The sequence below is a fragment of the Microtus pennsylvanicus genome, chromosome 21 (assembly GCF_037038515.1).
Source record: "Microtus pennsylvanicus isolate mMicPen1 chromosome 21, mMicPen1.hap1, whole genome shotgun sequence".
Classification (NCBI taxonomy): domain Eukaryota; kingdom Metazoa; phylum Chordata; class Mammalia; order Rodentia; family Cricetidae; genus Microtus; species Microtus pennsylvanicus.
Window position 1 is genome coordinate 23731937 of NC_134599.1, and position 21264 is coordinate 23753200.

At 42.2% G+C, this 21264-nt stretch overlaps 1 protein-coding gene across 9 annotated transcripts in view; it reads left to right on the forward strand.

Annotated features, from left to right (window-relative positions):
* Ltbp1 (latent transforming growth factor beta binding protein 1) overlaps nt 1-21264 on the forward strand; it is a 381235-nt gene that overhangs the window by 309293 nt on the left and 50678 nt on the right. For all 9 annotated transcript variants that reach the window (XM_075955861.1, XM_075955859.1, XM_075955860.1 and 6 more), the window contains 2 exons: nt 3356-3478; nt 9978-10103. In XM_075955861.1, coding sequence (XP_075811976.1) covers nt 3356-3478; nt 9978-10103 — 249 coding nt within the window. The remainder of the gene's footprint in view (nt 1-3355; nt 3479-9977; nt 10104-21264) is intronic.

A 21264-nucleotide genomic window follows, 5' to 3' on the forward strand; every position in this document is an offset into this window, starting at 1 on the left:
GAGCCATCAGCACACATATTTAAAGCCATGAGGTTGAGTGGGATCACTCAAGAGGAAGTGCTGCTGGAAGAGAGAAGAGCTCCTAGACCTTCCACCATGTAGAAATGAATGAACGGGTAGGGACAAGCAGAGGACCCGAGGAAGTGAGGTGTGATGGGGAGAACTGGACCCCAAGCAAAGAAAACGCTTCAAGGGGAGGAGAGAATTACAGACTGTGTGCCAAACATGACCACCAGGCAAAGAAGACCAAAATGGACCATGCTATTTAATAATGCAGAGGTGATGGGGAAAGTGACAAGATTCCACTTGTCACTTTCTGGGAAACACATTCTTTAATTCCTAGGAAGACTGTTCACACCACCCTTTGGGAGACAATCCCACATGGAGCGCTTTTGATGCTCAAGCAGTTCTTTCATTGTCTTCGAGGGAGACAGGATCTCACTGTTAGCCCAAGCTGGCATCGAGCTCACTCTGCAACACAAGCATCCCTCAAATTTGTCATGCTCCTGCCTTAGCTTCCAGAGTGGGCTGTCAAGTTCTCACTCTGATTTGGTTTTTGCAAGGTTGTTGCAGAGATCGCAAACAAGAATAAAAATACATATTAAAGTTGATTACATTACTATATAAGCACTTAAAACAATGCTATTTTCTCTCAAATTTTGAGATATGAATGAAAATAAGATTATTAAATATTCCTGCTTACAGACTTCTTTGTCCTGATGCAGATTGCCAGGTCACGTGGTATTTCTTGCTGAATTTTGCATTCTCTAGATTCGACTCATTTGCAAGTTGAGATTTTCTTCTCTTTAATTTAATGCTAATGATCAAATAAGTTTCATCTCACTTTGGTACCTTCTTTTCTAAGGAGCAAAGAAAGGAAATCAGCTCACCCACTAGAACAGCTGTGGAGTTAGCCAAATACATGTAGAAAAATGGAATGTCTCTTCCAGGAGGAAACTAGAGTGTGAAATGATACAGCCATTTTAGGAAGCAATTTCTGAAAACATTCAACATCTCCTCTAGGATTCAGCTATTGTAAATCCCAGTAGTTTACCCAAAGACTATGAAAACACGTGTTTACATGAAGACATGCATGTTTGTTTGAAGTAGACAAAATGGCAGTAGTCCAAGTATTCATTAAAAACTGAAGGGGCAAACAGACTTGTATTTATATAATGAAATACTACTTGGCAAAGAAGAGTAAGCTTTTGATACAATCAGCATTTTGGATGAGTGTCAGAAACACTAAGAACTGAGCATGCCAAAGACACAAGAGGGATCCTGCTTGGGGATTGGTGGGGTGGGGGAAATGCCAGTACCTGCACTGTGGCGGTGGTTGTACAGTGTGTATGTCAATGTTCTGGTGCATTGAGCTGGACTCTCAAAATAGTTGTATTTATTGTAAGTTATACTTCAAAGAGATAGATGATAGGAAAAGGCATTTTTAAAAAAGCAACAATGAAGTTGCATTGAAATGGCACGTCACATACTTTTGTGTTTTATAGTAGCCATGCTTGGAACATTGCCAGTGTGGGTGAACACACACCCATCATAACTTTATTTTGACGGGGTGAGACAATCAGCTTCCCTTCTCCATTCTGTACAGCAGCCCCTTAGTTAGTTCATTTGGCTCAATGAGGAAACTTTACTGCAGTGTCCTCATCCTTGAATGAAACAGCGGGGACTATGGGGGAGACAGCATCCCTTCCTATATTCACACCCTCCTTGAAATTCTCCTTTGCGTCAGCAGCCATCAGAATTACTTGCAAGAAATGCTGTGAGAGCCAACTTCCAAGGAGACAAAGGAAGGATTGTTCCTCGGTTTTCTTGAACACTAATTATTTAAGCCCTGCGCAGACACACCAGAGGAAGGGCTAGGGGGTGTGTTAGGAGTAATGATCTCTGGCTAGGAGACGCTGTGGCAATAAACAGCCCCAGCAACATCTGCCTGATGTGAGCCTCTGCATCACAGGGACTGTCTCACATCATCATGGTCAGAACTCGGGGTTGGTTGGCTGTGGAACACTTGTAGTTGGACATATGCTTTATATGTAGTTGCTAAAAATCCAGGCAGTCTGTTTAGGGGGGTCGCTAGTGCTTAACGAGGATTCTGCTCCAGTTGCTTCCATAATCAAAGATTCCCCCATTCACATTCTACTGCCAAGACATTAAGTCAATTCTTTCTGTTAGAGAGACCTTTGTTGATCTTTGTATCTTTTCTCTAAATTCATAGTGCCTCTAAATTTAGCAACATTCTTTTATCAGGTAATTGTATTTTGGTAATGATTCTTATGTTAATTTGGGGGATCTATAACACAGTTTAATGACTTACATGTTTATTTTTATTAATATGATGGCATTTGGAGTTCTGGTTTTAATAGCATTTCTCTTTGGTGGGGGACTCTTGCCAAACACTTTCAAACCGGATCTTATACATAGATCAAGGAGCTTAAGGGTGCTTAAGATAAACTTAGCAACATGTGCTTTTTTGAAAAAATGTATTCTCTATTATCATGAAGAATGCAAACATGTAAATTATTGTTTAATAAAAAATTGTGACTCTTCCTCCCCCAATTAATTGTATTTGATGTTTATAACTTCCATGCATTACTCAGGAGTCTGAAGCATGAAGACTGTGAACTCCAGGCCAATTTAGGCTATATAGTTAGACACCGTGTCAAACATATAATTTCTTTCTTTTTTTTTTTTTTTTTTGATTTTTTGGACAGTGTTTCTCCTTAGTTTTTTTTTGTTTTTTTTTTTTTTTGGTTCCTGTCCTGGAACTAGCTCTTCTAGACCAGGCTGGCCTTGAACTCACAGAGATTCGCCTGCCTCTACCTCCGAGTGCTGAGTGCTGGGATTAAAGGCGTGTGCCACCACCGCCTGGCCAAACATATAATTTCTGTGTTTATTCAAAGCTAAAATATTTCTAGATGGCATTTGCATTCAGGCGGCTGAGGCAGGAAGATCAACAGTTTCAGAATGGGCAACATAACAAATTAGACCCTCATTAAAATAACAAAATGACAATTAAGATAATAATTATTCCAAAATGTTTCATTAAAAATAAACCCTGCCATCCATTTGAAATGATGTACTGAAAACACAATGCATGTTCATCATGTTTATATGATTTTGTATGTGTGTCCAGTGCCTACCATTTCTTTCTCTCTTCCAAAAGACCTTATTCATGATTTAGTTAAAATAAGGAAGAGCAGGAATCCATATTTTTCAAAGTGCTTATCAACATTTATTCTCCCAAACAACATACTTGACACAGGATGCTGATAAGGCATAACATGTATAATCTTCCTTATATTGTTTGCTTAGTCCTAACTTCCACACTGGCTTGTAGATATCAACGAATGCCTAGAAGACAGTAGTGTCTGTCAGGGAGGAGACTGCGTCAATACTGCGGGGTCCTATGACTGCACGTGTCCAGATGGATTCCAGCTGAATGACAACAAAGGGTGTCAAGGTATGACTCTCTTTCCTTTTCAGTGCATACATACTTCTCCAGTTCTGCGGTGCTTCCTGACAATAGGCTTGCTTTATTCGTCATGACTGATGGCATTTTGCATGATGAAAGTGTGTTTCTGAGGTCTACATCAAGCATGGGGTTGTCTTGCTTTGGACCACACTGTATTCGACAAAGCTTGCATGTGTCATAAACCACATTCTCACTCTATAAGATTCCGATGTCGCTTGTGCTTTGCTTGATTAAAAATCATTGTTCAGTTTGTTTGTGGCTATCAGGAATGTATTTCATTTTGCCTCAGAGATAATATTTGTCTCTTTATGATGCCTATTTGAATTCAGTACCAACGATTTCTTTCTCTCTTCCAAAAAGAAAAAAAAAAGCCTCATGGATGATTGGGTTAAGGTAAAGAAAATAAGATAAGGAATTCATATTTTTCAAAGTGCTTCTCGATGTTTCTTCTCCCAAACAACAATCCTGTGGGCCCAGGATGCAAATAAAGACACAGTAATACAACCCAAGTACGAATATGTCCATCACAGTAACTTAAAGCGAGCGCTCCCTGCCGGTCCCACTTTCAGTGTTTACAGCAGGTGTACAAGGTAGCTTTCCTTAGAGTCCGCTTGTGTGTGACTATCTGAGACTCCGAGAAGCTAATGAGCATGTTCCCTCCTCGCTGGTAAGGAGCTGAGATTTGACCCTGTAATCAAAGGAGACAGTGATGTTAAATGATTTTTCTACCGGAAAACATAATTGACCTTTTTTTTTTTTGAGTTTGTGGTAGCTTCTGTGTCCAACATTTTATGGCTGGACTTATGGCTGCCATTTATCAGTCTTAAGTGCCTGGTACTGGTGACATTGCTTCACCGTACAGCACTTGCCTAGTATGGGAGATGCCTTGAGATCGGTGCCTTGGGGGAGGGAAAAAAATGATTGAATGAATGAATGAATGCACGCATGCATGTAAGCATTCATGCATGCATGAAAAAAAATGGTGAATGACTAACAGGTTTATGCCTATTTTTCCCCACTGAAAATGTATACTTATATTTATATTTATGTATGTTTATTTCTGGTACATGAATAAGTGTTTTATGGTCCTCTGCCATTATAGAATTGTGCATAATATTCAAAATACTAATCAATAAGATGACATATATGGATATTCTTATTGCTATTATTACTGTTGATTGTCACAAATGATCTTTCCCCTGGTATGTTCCAGATAGCCCATGTCCTTGGCAAACAGGGTGTAATATAATGTAATATAATGCATTATTTGTATGTCACAAGCCATTTCCCCCGTGTGCCACTGAGTTGTGAAAGCTGTGGACCTTTTCCTCAAGGTCTTTTAGAATCCATTCCCTCATTGGTCTGTCCCAAATCTTAAATATCCTCCATGTACTTCATTTGATATTAGGTGTTTCTTTACTTTCATAATGCAATAAGTGAAGCTGGGTTTTTAAGTTTTCCAGTGTAGAAATTAAATGTGCTCAGACTTGATGCTGTAGAGAAGGAACATTTGAATTGTATGTTTCTGTCAAAATATTTCCATTTTAGTACTTTAAACAAAATTAATCTTGATTTATATAAAAATGCCAGGAGATTGAAAAAAAACTCAAAAACCTAAGAAATTTGAATCCTGATCTTTATTATAGGATTTTTGGCTGAAAAGTGATATTTTCTTTTCTAATTTCTTTTGGTTAAATAGAGGTGAAACCTGGTCTCAGTATAAATGGCCCAAGAACTCATACTGAACATTGTCTCATTTAACTTCTAGCGTCAGATCCCCCAGAACCCACTCAGTCATCTGGTGCACTAATTGCACCGTGTTCTCTCAATACATAAAGTTCCTGTCTATGGATTGAGATCAAAGATGTGACTTCTCCAAAACCGTGGTGGTTAAAATGACTGTCAGTCGCTAGAAAATCGCCTTTGTTCTGGGTCGCATTCTTTTCTCAGGATAAATGGATGTGTCAACTCGAAAAATTTGAGTTCAGATATGTGATAAGCATTTCTTGTGTGTGTGTGTGTGTGTGTGTGCGCGCGCGCGTGTGCACATGTGTTTGTGTGTGTATACATGCCCACACATGGAGGTCAGAAGACAACTTGCAGAAGTCAGTTCTCTTCATCCTCCATGTGAGACCCAGGGATCCAGCTCAAGTCATCAGGTTTGGCAGAAAGTGCCTTCTCCCTGGCATTTCTGAAGCAGGTCCTATGTGCAGTTTAAGGAATATGTAAGAATCTGTGTGATTGCTCATTTCCTCCTAGTAGGCAGTTTGCACAAGTATGCAAACTCACCTCTCTGGAGTGATCTCTTCTGCTGTCGCTGGAGGCAGCTTTGCGATCATTTACTCCGCCCACTCTTCTCTAATCCCATGATCAGTGCTCTGTTGAGAGGTACGGGTTTCAGAGTCCGTCCTGACGCGGAAAGTGTAATGGATGGTAATGTTACTACCCAGGGACCATTGTTGAGAAACTATGCGAGAGGCATAAACTTTGGCTGCCTTGCCAAGTGTGCTGAAGTCAAGACATCTTCAGTCACAAGTGTGCTTAAGATTTCTCTTTGTCCCCCCCAAACTAATGGTGATGTGCAGATGGTATGGAAATTCCATGTTAATAGTCTCTTCAGGAATGTGGCAGGGTACACTAGAGATTCAGAACACACTTCAGTTTCACGTTTTGGCCTGTGCATGCCAAACTGTGAATTTCTATGGCATTCCGGACCCGTGAAAGAAATCCAACTTAAATATAGTCTGGCTTTCGGCTCGGAGTTACTAGCGGCATAGCTCAGAAATGAATGCTTCAATAAGTACAATCCAAATTGAACGCACATGTTTCTCTAGGTTCAGATCCTCGTGTTGTTCCTTTTCAGCAGTTTCCTGGAAGAAAGTCTGGGAATGCGCCCGCAGTTCCTGTCGTCAAACATTTTAGACAGTTCCTTGCTAGCCGATGACTTCTTTGAAAAGAAAAAAACCTTTATGTATGGTGTTTACCACATAAAACTGCAAGGTCTTGGTAGCTTTTCAAGGGCTTCATGGAGCCACAGAGTAACAGCAGAAAGTCTTAGGGACCCTCAAGAGCGTGGCAGATGAGCTTGCGTTCGATATTAACACTCCGGCCGGCGGAGCTCCTTGACCACATGAAGGTGATACTAGGTGCCGGGTTGGAGGGGAAGAAAAGAACTGGAGTCCAAAAGGAGGTTAGGGTTCATGTTGCCCATGTAATGGATTATTGGCAGGTGGGGAAGAGACAGAAGAAGCAAAGGCTTTGTAAAAAACAAGACTGTGAAATCATACTGAGAAACAGGCAGGTAGAAGCTGAGCTGCGGATCCTTGACAGATACGAAAATGATAAGAGGGAAATACAACTGATTTCTACTGACTTTCTTTTCATTTTATGTTGGCTTCTAAAGGTAGCATACAAAGTGTTGGGTTTCATCGTGGAGTTTTTGTATATACTTTGTGCTTGTCGGTCCCTCCTTTGCTCCCTAGCCTCCTCGGCCCCCTCTTTCCTGCTCCCCCACCCCCAGCTGTGTCTCTTCTGCTCTCATGTCACATGCCTTCAATTAGGCTTGTTTTCCTGCCCCTCCCCCTGTAAGATCTTTACCCCTCCCATGGCCCCTTTCTAGTTTCATGGCTGACACCCCCCACATGTACATGTGTACATATGCACACAAGTTCAAGTCTAGAGTTCCCATATGAGGAAAAACATGCTGTGTTTGTCTTTCCGAGTCTGACTTATTTCTCTGAACGTAACGATTTCCAGTTCCATCCATTTCCCTGCAAATTCCATGATTTCATTTTTCTCTACGGCTGAATAAATTCCTATTGTGTTTATATATACCATATTTTTTAGCCATTCATCTATTGATGGATGTCAAGGCTGTTCCATTTCCTAGCCATTGTGAACAGTGTGCCAAAAAATCCGAATAGGATATGCAGGTATCTCTGTGGTGTATTGACCTGAGTCCGTTGGGTAGATAGATACCCAGGAGAGGTATAGCTGTGTCACATGATACTTCTGTTTTTAAATATTTTAGAAATCTCCAGATTGGTTTCCATAGTGACTGCATCAGCTTACAGTTCCATGCGCAGTGAATAAAGATTCCTCAGCAGTGTTCATTGTCCTTTGTTTTCTTGATGCAGCCTGCCTGACACAGCGAGATGGGACCTCAAGGCAATCTAATTGGCACTTTCCCCATAGACAGAAGTGTGGAATCCTTTTCCAAATACTTGTTGTCTCTTTGTGTTCCCTCTTTGAGAATTGACTATTCAGTTAGCCCACTTACTGATTGGAAGATTTTTTTTTGTTTCATGTTTAATTTTTGAAGCTCTTTACATATTCTAGGTATGAAGTCCCTGCGTAAACTATAGCTGAATAGATTTTCTCCCATTCTGCACATGTCTCTATTCTGCTGGCTGTTACTCTGGATAGTCTGTTGTGTCCTTTCTTTGTTTCGGCAGTGGGTAAGCCAAGTAATCTAAGTTGTGTGGCTATGGGGAGATGGAGAACTCAAGGCGATAAGTCAGTGGTTGTTAGACATTGTCCCGTGACTAGTAGGATGGATCGAAGAGCCTCCAGAAGACCTGTAAGCACACGAAGTGGCAGCTTTGTCAGGGAAAGAGTGGGGTTGTAGCTCAGCCTGCTCTAGCGTCCACCAGGGAGAGCTCAGGTCTGGACTTTGTTAAAACCACACATACGTGCTGCTTATTTTACGGTGAGCTTCATATTTGTCAGGGGTCCGTCCTATTCATCCACTTCTAGAGAGTATTTAGAAACGGCTCGAACTGAAATACAGATGAAATACTGAGGACCTCTTTAGTAAACTAAGGAATTTCAAGAATTTAGAAAGTAGCCTGCCTGGATAGTGCTGAGGACATGTGATTAGTTTTTTTTTTTCCAGACATTGATTACCTAAACCCAAACCAGTCACTGCTCCATGAGTAGAGCAATAACACGGGAAGAAATGTTATGGTGGATACTTACGGCATTGTTGATATACAGTGCGAAGGGGAAGGAACTCATGGTTCACACGTCCTGAGCTTCTCAAGCAGGACAGAGTTATGAGCGACACAGATAAGTGAGCTAGTCAGGACAATGCAGGGCATGAGCCCCTGCATTTGGCAGTATGGCTGCGACTAGGGAAGCTGCCTCTGGCTTCCCTGTGCTTTTCTCATCGAAGGCACTGTTAGCCAACACGATTAGAAATGGTTTGAAGGAACATTCTGCTTTCTAACTCCACATGTTATCAGTACTTAGAGTGCTTCTGTCGCTCTGGCCTGGGAAGCAAACGTAGCTTAAGGACAAACAGAACCTAAATTGCTCACCCTTTGCCCGTGGCATCAGCTACAAACCATAAATAGCAGCCCCTTCAGGACTTCTAGGTGTATGATAAGCATTACACTAAACCCTTCACCCCCTCGAATCTCATTCTCCCAAAGTCATGTGAATCATAACTTCTCTGGCCTTCTTTTCCCCTTATTTGTTTCCATTACTCATTTTCAGGGAAGTAGAGATTGGAATTTATTTCTAAAATATCCAGCAGATATTTATGGAGTGGCATTTATGAGCTTAAGTACTATACACAAGGCGTGCCTGGCCTTGAGGAAGTCCGCATCCTGGGAAAGAGAGAAACAGGTGTGAGTGTGTGTGTGTGTGTGTGTGTGTGTGTGTGTGTGTGTGTGAAAGAGAGAGAGAGAGAGAGAGAGAGAGAGAGAGAGAGAGAGAGAGAGGAAGAGAGAGGAAGAGAGAGAAAGGGAGAGGGGAAAGGGAGAAGAGAGGAGGAGGGAGGGAGGGAGAAAGAGATTGATAGAGGGAGAGAAAAGGGAGAGGGAGAAAGGGAGAGGGAGGGAGGGAGAGAGAAGGAGGGAGAGAGGAAGGAAGGAAGGAAGGAAGGAAGGAAGGAAGGAAGGAAGGAGGAAGAGACAGCATTCTCATTGATAACTGTTTTTCAGGTTGCTTATTAATATTCCCCAAGGCTCTGCTATGTCTCAAGCAGGCTGATTCTGGATTAAACATTGGAGATGGCTATTTGTATAGGCTGCCGTGGTTGAATAGCTACTGCCCATGGGGGTCATGCTGGTCCTCGGCCCCTTCTGACAGCTGGACTTGTCTCATGGTCTCTAATTGGACAGGTGCTATGGTTTGGCCCCAAAAGCAAAGGTTTTCAGATTTTATCTTTGCAGCCCCCAGCAGCACCTCTCTAGCTATTTTGAGAGGGGAGTAGACAGCACACTACTCAGGGGTTTGGGGTCAAGTATTAATAGTTATATGTTTATATGGCAGGGTTTATATGGCAGGGTTTTTTTTCCACACACCTGCTTTTGCTAATTCTTTCTCCATATTTTGCCATCAGCATTTGAGACTAAATCTCCTGTCTCTTTGCCCCAAATGTAAATAAATAAATAAATAATCGGTTTTCCCTACTGTGTGACTGGTATTAGAGGAAAACAAAATAGATCTCTTTTCAAATATTTGTAACTCTTTTCCATTGCAGACATTAATGAATGCGCACAGCCGGGGCTCTGCGGTCCTCATGGGGAGTGTCTAAACACACAGGGCTCTTTCCACTGTGCCTGCGAACAAGGGTTCTCCATCTCTGCAGATGGCCGCACGTGCCAAGGTAAGAGAACCTGTAGGAAATCCTGTAACTCTGGGAGAGTTGGGAGTGGCTTTCTGTTGATCAGGCAGAAAGGCCCTAAGATGTAATTCATGACTCAAGGCTTCTGTATGTCAAGGTGACCTGTACTGGAAAGCATAGCCTGGCAGTTCCTGGCATTTACAAGTAAAATAACCCAAGGCTGTGGTGGTGAAAATAACCACAGGCGAGTCCCCTAATCCAGCTACTTTCATGAGTGAAACCGGCCACAGCTGAGGATTCTGGGTGGAACCCACGACATTTTTTTTTTCATGTTTCGATTATCCTTGGTGTAAGTGATCTTGCTTATTCTGTTCATAAACTGCAATGTCCTGCTAGGTTTCTCTGTAGTGTTGGGGACGGAGAGTGTCTGGAATTATACCTCTCCTCTTTTCACCCCTAAGCTCCTCCCTTTCCTTCCTTTCCTCCTTGTATAGGATCCTGCAAGGGTCCATTAGACTGTAAGTAAGACATTTAGATAGCACCAATATCTGTTTGCAGTCTCTTTGTTTCTGCAAGTCACAGCAACAGCTGCTGGTTCTTATGCTCTTTATGATATTATAGTCTGATAAATGGAAGAATAATCCATCTGAACAGTTTTTAAAGGAAGCTAAAATTGCCATGATTGTAAGTCCACTGTATTTTTTTTTAAGATCTAAGTTATTGAAACTCGACTGCATTTTGGAGAAGTACCTTGTAAGTGTTCTATGCTAGGCCTGAAAAAGTACCCGGATTCTTTGCTCTGAAAAAACAATCCTGTTGCAGGAAGAGTCTGCTCTCTTACTAGTACGGCAGTGGAACCCAGCCGAGGACCGGCATCCAGGTTCAGCTGAAACCAATTATTATATTGGGAGGTATAAACTGATCTTATAAAACGGAGATTGTTGAAATTGTTCTCCTGCTGAGCAGACAAAACATGGAGACCAGATTTGGCTGCGACGAGAGAAAGATAGTGCAGGGTGGAGCTGGAGCAACCAGAGCACAGGGTTTGGAAAGAATCCCAAGTAGGGAAAGAGAGGAAGGCGGCATTGTAACGTGGGCGATGGGAGATTTACAAGGAGCCCGGGCTTTGGTGCTTCGTGTTTTATGTTAAGTTTATGTCTGGGGCCCCGCGACTGTAGCCTTTTGAGAAGACACTGCGTGAGCTCATGCTTCTTCCCCTGGCTGAGGTCGGTGCTGCCTTGCCTCACACTGACAGGGCAAATTCGCAGAACACCACGTCTCCAGATAGATGCAGGCTTACTTTTTCCCCTCCACTCTAAATCACAGGCAGTTAAGTCTTCCTTCCCTGGGATGTGGTACAAGTTGCTACAGCTGGTGGTGGTACCATGATGCTCTGAAAAGGATGCATCGTCTCTGATGCTCCATGCATCAAGACAAATAGAGTGAGGGCTAGCAGATTCATGTGCATTTGCCTTTTAGATGGACTAATTTTTCTTTCATCCTGTACCTTTTTAAACACTGATTTCTGCAAATTGGGAGTTACATAATCGCTCTAATTTGGTTGCAACTCTAATTTGGTTGGTCATTTACTTGGCAAGGGCCTGATTTTTAAAATGTGTTTTTAGAAAATGTCTAATGCTTTGTAAATCGCTGTGTTTGTAGACTGCTCTCTTTGATATTTGGTCCATACCTCCATATTCCCCAGTCTGGACATTTTACAAGTAATAAAGGGTAATTTTAGAATATTACACTGATGTATGGTAGTACAACTGATTATTAAACCTGTTATTTTTCTTCTTGAATAAGTTCCGTAAAGATTTTGTTTTTAGGGATTAATCCAATACACTCAATTGGTCCAAGTTTTCTTTTGTTGGATTAAGTCTGAAACTTATGGCAATAGTGCTGTCCTCATTCAACCCTTGGCTGTGGCGTAGGACAAAGCCAGCTCATGTGATCAGGGTTTGGCAATGGAGCTAGTGTGCATAGTGTTTGTATTAATGCTGAGACGTGGTTGGCACCCTTGGTCCCTGTCCCTTCACCAACTTCCTTCTGAGCCTCTAATTGGGCAGCTGAAGCCATGTCACTGCTGGCAGCGACACACTTGCTTCAACCAGGGTAGACAAGATAGGAGGAGCACAATGAAGTGGGCTTAGCATAGCCAAAAGAATACACGGGACCCTTCCCTGGTCCCCCCAGATCTTGGGCAGTTGTCAGTGTCCAGCGTAATGACTAAATCAAGAGGCAGATCTTCAGTCTTAAATGGTTTGAAGCAGCTTGGCCACCTCTGTGGTAAGATGACATTGCCAAGCCTTCATCTCCCTTACCTGTGTGTGGTATCTGGGAACAGAAGGTCAAATGTCATTCAAAGCTCGAATGGGGATGGGGAAGAAGATTCCCGAATAATTAGTTATTAGTCATTCATTCACTGAAGTTCTACTGGATGCCTGCATGGTGACAGTCGCTCTCTGAAGCCACGGTACAAGATAGTTCTTGCCCATACAGAGCCTCTATCGCAGGAGGGGAAGATCAAGATTGAGCAGGGACATATTCTGTAGGATACATTGTTCATTTATATTTGAATCACAGGACATAATTGTGCTTTGTGGATAGATAAATAACTACATGGTGTAGCATGCTCTATATAATGCGATATACATATCGCATTATATACATTATATTGTATGTTTGTACGTGTGCATATACATTGTAAATCCCAGAGTTGGATGTTAGGAAATCACGGGTTAACAGGGCGCTTTAGATGGATGCCATCTTGTCCTTCCGTGCTGTCTCTTGGTTACAGCTTGTCTTCCTCTGCTCCATTCTTCTCGCTGTGTAACCAGAACTCTTGTGTGGTGGGTAAAATGGTGGTGAATTTCCTTATTTCTCTTACATCACCCTTTTATAACCCATTTTGCTCTATCCATTTACTTGAAAATTCCCAGTTCTTTTTGCTCTTTAATTTTTTAATTATTTTTTATTGTGAAATTTTAATTTACACAAATGATATTTTGTCATGGTGTTCACTAGCCAGCTCAAGGCATGGCTTCATCATCATTAGCAGAATGCCTGTGTCCGAAAAGGAGGCAGAAACACTGGGAGCCATGGGACTCCCCTGAGCCCCTGGGCAGAAGCCTCGCGGGCTCCCTGACTCTGTCACTCTGCCTCTGGCTTCATACCCATCGCATGTCGGGGCTTAGTGAGAATTTGTGTTGTAATCCAGTGGCGCTGGGAACATCACATGTCTTTGAAGCTGACTCACATGATAGAATGGCCACACTGGTTTCACAAGAATCCAAAGGAGCCAACAAAATAACAAAACACTGGTGCTTTGCAGAATGTAGGGATCCTTTCTTCATTGTTTTCCTCTACTGGTCAGCCATGCTCTCTGGGCCTCTTCTTCTCTCTTCTGTTGCCATGTGCAACAAACCCTTCCCAAAGTCCCACGGTCCATAAGCATTTTCATTCATCCATTCAGCAAGCAGTGTGTTTGCTTTTATCTATTTCATCGCTAGGATTGAAACTTAGGGCCGCACACACGCTAAGTAAGCTTTCTACCACAGGGCTATCTTCCTAGAACTCAACATTCAGGAATGCCTACTATAGGCAAATGACAATCCTAAGTACTGGAGCAACTTCACTGACCACCACCCAATACAGACCTCCAATTTCTTTGAGACGATAAACTAATAGTGTAAACGATAAAGCCCGTGAATAAAAGGAATACGTAGAGTTGGGTTTAGGGAACCACGAGATCTAGAGCAAGAAAGGAAGCTGGTGTGACGCTAATGAGGGTGGCAGAATAGATTGTTCTGCTTCTGTAACTAGGTAAATGAAAAAAAATTTACTTTGTGTTTGAATTAAAAATCCACATTGAATGCCTCTTAGTTTAAACTGTTCTCTGATTCCCGAGTGACAGAGAACCTTCAGCAAATAGCCAAAGGTTCAAAGTGATGAGCAGAAGGCCTCTACCCTATCCCCAGCGTGAAGAATAAAAACCAAATCAACACGACATGAGGGTAAGTCCCCATGTAAAGTGTGAACTCTGGCTGAGAGATCTCATTGCACTCCTCTGGTGTATTGGGAGTGTGGAAGGCTGGGGACAGTAGAGGGGAGCAGGGATCTATGGAAAGGATACAACGTCACTGGGAATCTACAATTACTCCTGGAAGCAAGTTCTGCTTTCATAATCGGATGCGTGTCTGGCATTACTTTTTTTTTTCCTATTGGAAAGAAAAGATGAAAGGCTTTTGTTTTAATTCTATGTTCTACTGCTGTGCTCCCACTCCTACCGATAATGACGATACTGTTATTGTCACTTCTCATACTTGGGACTGAATGTATGATGAATGACTTGTCCCAGTCTTCATGACAATTGTGATACAGATTGAGATCCGCAAGGCAGAGCGGGGACTTCTTATAACATCTAGCTGGAACTCAGAGGTCTGGAGTTTTCTCCTCAGCTTCCCCAAAATTAAATCCTACTGTTAGAGAACTATAAAGACCCTTCTTGGGTGCTGACTTCAAGTCATTCTTTGCTCACATGCTCATTCAGAAAAAGAAGATGTAGAAGTTCACCCATCACAGACAGCTGGCTTCTGGAAGCTTGTTGATAGGAGTGGCGGCCATGCCTATGACACAAGGTGACTTTTGGACCTGTGGCTAATTTTGTCATCGCTGGGCAACTCCACTCTAGAAAAGAATGAGCAGGAAGCAAGTTTGCTGTGTGTTTGACCTTGAGGTCCATTCGCTATGCCCAGTATAGCGTGAAAGTACACACCCACTGCCCACAGAACACCAAGGCATCAGTAACTTTGTGGACCGAAGACTGAACTTCATATCCATCATGAAAGAGAAATATTTCTGAAAGCGATTTAGCCAAGAATGATGTTGAAGTACCCCGACCCAAAATAGATTACATCCTGCTGCTTGGGCAGAAGAATTTCAGGTTTATTTTTTTTTTAGTCATTCGCAGGTCTGAAACCGAAAGGTCTACTAAGGAAAAACAATTTGAGTGTTTCTTACCTTTGCTGGATGAAAAAAAAAAGAGGGAGGATTTAACAAGGGCATGTATTGTCTACCACATGTAGAAAAAAAGGGGAAAAACTCAGACGTTATTCCAAGTAAAGGACATGGGTTCCATTTGTGAGGGTTACTGTTCATATTCACTCTGCCAGTGAACACACTTCAGCAAGGGGATGAAGTGATGGTTAACATTTGACTCTTAAAAATATTTGTGCAAATTAAGTGTCGTGCTAATTTTATTGACTAGATACAACATGAATATGGTAGAGATTTCCAATAAAATTCTTCCTGATTAACAAAAAAAAAAAAGAAAATGGATTTTAAGTCATTAGAGAGAGAGAGAGCAGAGGGAATTTTGGTGGAATAAGCTGCCTTCAGGCCTTGGATCCAGATTTTCCCATATGATACGTGCTCCTAATAGAAGCATAAATTTTTGGAACTCTTTCTCAGCCTCTTTGCCATCTATTGGCCTTTAAAAGCCCAAAGATAGGCAAAGTCATCCACTCTTTGCTTGCAACAGACATGAGATTATCAAAAAACAAAGTCAGCAAATGGGAACAGACAACGCATACCTTGTATGGATGGCCTCACGCACCCTTGGTACCTGGCCTGAACTACACGTTTTGACCACTCTTCTGGTATAATCTACATTGAGAGGTCTTTGTAGGTCATTGGAAGCTCTTATGAGGTGTTTCCGTATTTTCACACTTCAGATCTAAATTGCATTGCTCCACATGTCATGTTAGAAGCAGTTACTCAGGCAGACATCTTGGACTCCCCATGCAAGTGGGCAGGGAATGGGCCCCTGATGGCTGGTAAAACAACATTCACAGTTGTTAGCTGCCCTGCGGGGAGCTCCCACTGATCAGACACGACCTCTGAGACCTTGAGAGATCAAGTCCTCATGCCTTTCTTCTCATTTGACCTCTACAACAAGCCTGTGGGTGGGTTAGGTATTAATGGATATGCTTTTAGATGCAACGATGAGGACATTTATTGTGTTAATAAGGAGTGCAGAGGTCCTCAGCTCTCCTTCCGGGGTCTTTATCCAAATGCTGCACACTCCCAGAGCACTTTCGACCATTTCCTCAGACTTTCTCACCCCTTAGCGAACGCGAATTCCTGTTTCTGCTTTTTCTTCTCCAGTTCCACTCTGTCCCCGTTCACTGTGCCTGTGTTGCTATCATCACAGCCATTGCAAGACTCTCAGGCCAGGAAGGAGGGGCGGGCCGTTTCAGTTTTGCCCTCCCTGCTCCTTGGATGCCACTGGGATTACTTAGGGCATAACACGTACCTGGTGAATGAGTGGTAGGGGGAGTGTTGTCTTTGCTCCATGACACATTGGGAAACCTTTGTAACAAGGTTACCCTGAGCCAAGCATGTTGTGCACGCTCGCAAAGTCTCTTTATCTTGTGAAGCATGTCCCAAGTCATGGTCAGGCACAGAGCAGTTGACAGTGGAGTTGTGGGATCTGAGTATGGGAACTTGACCTCCAGCTCCTTCTCAGCTGTGTGGCCTGGGTAAGTCATTAAAGCAGCACTACTTCGTTTCCCCTGCGACCCATGTGAGTTGGGTATGTGTTGGCACTACCAGCGCAGACTAGAATCTGACCCCCAGAGCTTACTCTGTAACTGTGTTGTTATTACTTCTTAGCACTTCTTACACGGGCACTTCAGTTGCTGTCACTTGCTTCCTTTGTTACCTAGAAGTAGGGATATTTAAAACATGTTTAATTTGCATTATCAGCGCTTACAGAATATACATCACTCAGATTATATTGTTGTGGGTGAAATTATTTGGTAGCTCCAGTTCTAGGTCTATGTGTTGATGGCTTACTAGCTCTATTTTTAAATCCAAAATTAAAGTCATGCATAATATAGCATAGTAATTAACTTTTCTATGATTTTCCTTAATTCATCACCTTCTGTGTTTCCCTAAGAATGTCACACAGTCAACTCAACTTTTTCATTCACCCACCAAAAGCTTGACATTTCAAATTGTTTCGGTGTCTTAATTGTTATGGAAGTTCTGGCCAGCACTGATGCTTTCTTGCCTGAAGCACTGGGCCTAGTATTTCTAGAGGTATACTGTCTATTTTCTGTGGTTTTATAATTGATCTTTCTTGGCTTTCGATTGGAATATAGAAAGAGAAAAATTAGAATAGTGAGGAAAAAAAAGAAAATTCTTTGGCCGGTTTTATGTTGCCTCTGGGGCCTATGTGTCAAAAAGATGAATCTGGGGTTTGATATGTTTGGCCTATGCTAAGGGCTTTCTCCCAGTCCACACTGGCCGCTTAGCCTAAGAAGTGGTGTAGCAAAACACAATGTACGATGTGGCTTGGAATTTGGAATAAGACCTTTATACTCTCAAAGCAAGCTAGTATCAAAGTGTAAAGCTATTAACTAATACATGGGAGATGTAAATGTTTACTAATAGATGTGTTAAGGCAAAGCAACACTACATTTATAAAACTTATGACAGCATAAAAACACACATGCATATTCTGTGTGTTTTGTCTCTTGAGAGATGCAGAAAAAGAATCCTATCCAGTTGTGTACAGCTGAAGCACAGGGTGTTTCCTGGCCTCCTGGAGAGAACTTTCCCTGAACAGCACGGATGTAATTTACAGTGGGACCCATGTATTCCATTTTCCATAATTGTCCTTCATGAGCGCCTTCAGGGTAGAAAAGTGGTCTTATATCGAAGGCTTCTTAGGTTGTTCTTTTAGATTTTAGAAATATTTCTTTTCCATAACAATTCTAATAGACTTCCCCCTTTCGGTCACTTCTCTAGTTTCATATGCTAGCATCTTAGCCTTGGTGCAAAGAAATAGGAAGAAAATGGCAAATGTGCTTTCACATCCAGAAATGTACTTTCTTATTTCTCTGAAGAGATATAGGCAGTGCACTCTATGGGGTTTTTTTTGGTTTGTTTTTGTTTGTTTTGCTTTTCTGAGAAGAAAATCAGTTGGTGGGAGAGTTTACATACCTGTAATCCCAACATTCTGGAGGCTGAGGCAGGAGAATCACCACAAGTTCCAGAAAAGCCAGAGGCTGTCTCTAACTAGATAAAAACAAAAACATGGGCCTGGCGTTGGTGGCGCATGCCTTTAATCCCAGCACTCGGGAGGCAGAGGCAGGCATATCTCTGTGAGTTCGAGGCCAGCCTGGTCTACAAGAGCTAGTTCCAGGACAGGAACCAAAAGCTACGGAGAAATCCTGTCTCGAAAAATCAAAAAAAAAAAAAAAAACCAAACCAAACAAAACAAAACATGGGCTTGTTTCATGAAAAACAACCTTAATTTTTGTGACCTTAATTTTTTTCTTCATTGTCCCAGATACTCAGTTCTGGATCTCTATGTGAAATATCGAGGTTTTGTTGGAAACAGATAGCTGACCAAGCCATGTTTCCCTGGGTTGTGCCCCTAGCGCTGCTTGGTAGCTCTGGTCTCTGGCAGGAAGTCCTTGCCAAGCACAAAGTGCGTGCTTTCCAAGCTATTTAATGACACGAACGACCTTTCCAGAAACTGAGCTCGAGCTCTTCAAGCTCCCTCAATGAGGGAAGCCATTAGGGTCAGACAGCTTCCTCCACTCTCTTGGTCGATCACGGAATGAGCTTGTCAGTTTGGTTTGAAATGTAATCCTGACGTGATGTGTGCTTTTTGTGGATGTTTCTTTTTCTGAGTGAGCCTTGTAAGACTTCATTCATGAGACTGTCCATTCCTGACCTTCTTTGAGTGACATAGAAAGAACCTTCTGTTATTCATCTTATTTCTTTGTCTTTAGTCTACCGGGGATGAAAATGGGGGGAATATTTAAACACTTAAAATTTAGGGCTCCTTGGGGTATTTTTAAAAACCCACAAAGTTAAAACCTCACGCATATTTTACCTCTGTATAAATGAGCACTTTCTAACAATGTTTCCTTTTGAATGTCTGAAATGGTATGCAGAGTAGGGAAGGGCCCAGGATTGGAAGCCACTCTGGGCCTAGCAGGCAACTCCCAGAGAAGCTGGTGCTGACTCAGCTTCAGCATCTCTGAATGAACCACCTAGAAACATGCACAGTCGTGGACAATCAGTGTGTACAACTCCCACATCCTATGGCATCACAGTCTCAGGCAGTCAGTGTGTCTAACTCCCACATCCTATGGCATCACAGTCTCAGGCAGTCAGTGTCTCTAACTCCCACATCCTATGGCATCGCAGCCTCAGACAGTCAGTGTCTCTAACTCCCACATCCTATGGCATCACAGTCTCAGGCAGTCAGTGTCTCTAACTCCCACATCCTGTGGTATTACAGCTTCAGTCTGTTCTGAGTATGTAACTATATTCGCCAAAACACTGGTAAAACCCTTCCATGATATTGCTTCGTCACTTTTTAGAAGAACTAGACACAGTTGACCACAAGACTCATATGCTTCCCCATGACTTGCAGTAGGTCTTACTAAAACACAGTTAAAGCACTAAGATACAGTGTGTCACATATGTAGTCTTTTTCTGGGTTGCCTTGTTTTAAATAAGCAAAAAATAGCTTGCCTCTATTTTGCAGTTTTAAAAAAAAAAGGCTTAGGAACAAATTACAATGAACAGGAAGTAATGATCAAGACTACCGTGGTAGAATCCCTCCATGGTCGAATACAGTGTGTGTGCCCCAATGCTGTACTTCTGGGAAATAGGGACATGAAAGACCCTTGGAAATCCAGTGTCTCTAGCCTGCAAATGTAGCAATATAAATTAGCTTTTTATAAAGCCTATTTTAAATTTATACTTAAAAGTATAGAATTGGGACTTGGGAGATGGCCCAACTGTTAAGAATGCCTTCTGCTGTTTCCAAGAACCCAACTTCAGTTCCCAGCACCCATGTCAGGCAGCTCACAAATGCCTGTCACTCCAGCTTCAGGAGATCTGATGCCCCCTTCTGGCCTCTGTGGATACCTGCATGTGCATGGCATATACTCTCACAGACTCACATACACCAGTAAAATTTTTTAAAAGATAGTTTTAAAAGCATGTTTTTTGTAAAGGCACAGCTTAGCTTTTACAGGCTCAGCATACTTAGCAACTGTCCTGCAAACCCTCCTCTAAACTTCCCAGTGATGTTAAATGATCATGGACCTCCATCCCCCCCGCCCCCCCTTCCCGAGTCCCACGTAACTAGCAGTCATTCTTACTCTCTCATTGTAGTTTATTTTGCCTGGCTTTCAACGGCCTCTCAATGGATTTACATAATATCTACTCATCAGTTGCTTCCTTTATTCAATAGTGCTGTTTACAAACATTAATTTTATTATATGTATCAGCTTATTAATTTTCATGCTACATGTATATTGTGTGGAAACGCAGTAAGTAGGGTGCTGGCTGTCATTTAAGCTGTTTCCTGCATGGTCTCTGTGGTCATACTCTTTCTTGTGGCTGTGACCTTACCCTCTCTGAGGAGTGGATGGAGTTGGAGTGGGAGGAGGAGAGGGAGTAGGAACTGGGATTAGTATGTAAAATAAGAAAAGATTGTTCTTAAAAAATAATTAATTAAAAATAAAAAAATAATCTTACTGCCTTTGAAACAATCATGTCAAATATTTTGTTACATCAACAAGAGAATATAATACAGTTGCCCTTTTGTAGGTCCTAGGAAAATGGGGTCAGGAGCACGGGGTAGAAGAAATTTTTACCTTGTGGCAGACAGGAAGCAGAGAGATAGAAACCAGAAGTAGGCCTAGGCAAAGCACTTCCAAGGACCATCTTTGTGACTCATTTTCTCCAGGTAGACCTGTCTTCTTAAATTACTAGACCCTCCTAAGCAGCAACATGGGTTGAGGTGAAGTGTTCGACACACACGTCTTCGGTGGGGGACACATATTCAAACCAGAACAATGTTTAAACAGAAACTTACTTGACTGAATATTTCTAGACGTTTAATCATTTCATTATTATGAGTAATAAATCTGTGTTCCTCCTGAGGGTCTAAAAGCACAAAACCAAGTTAGGAGGCCATTGCAGTCAGCCAGCTGTGAGACGGTGAAACCTCAGTCAAGGTTGGAGCCCAGAGAAGAGAACGGAGACAGAAGCAAGAGATAAGACCAGGGGGACATGGTATTAAATATGGCAAGAGAGAGTCAGAGAGCCCTTCCTCCTTTTCAGGTTAGATCAAAGGTTCTCAATCTGTGGGATGCAACCCCCTTTT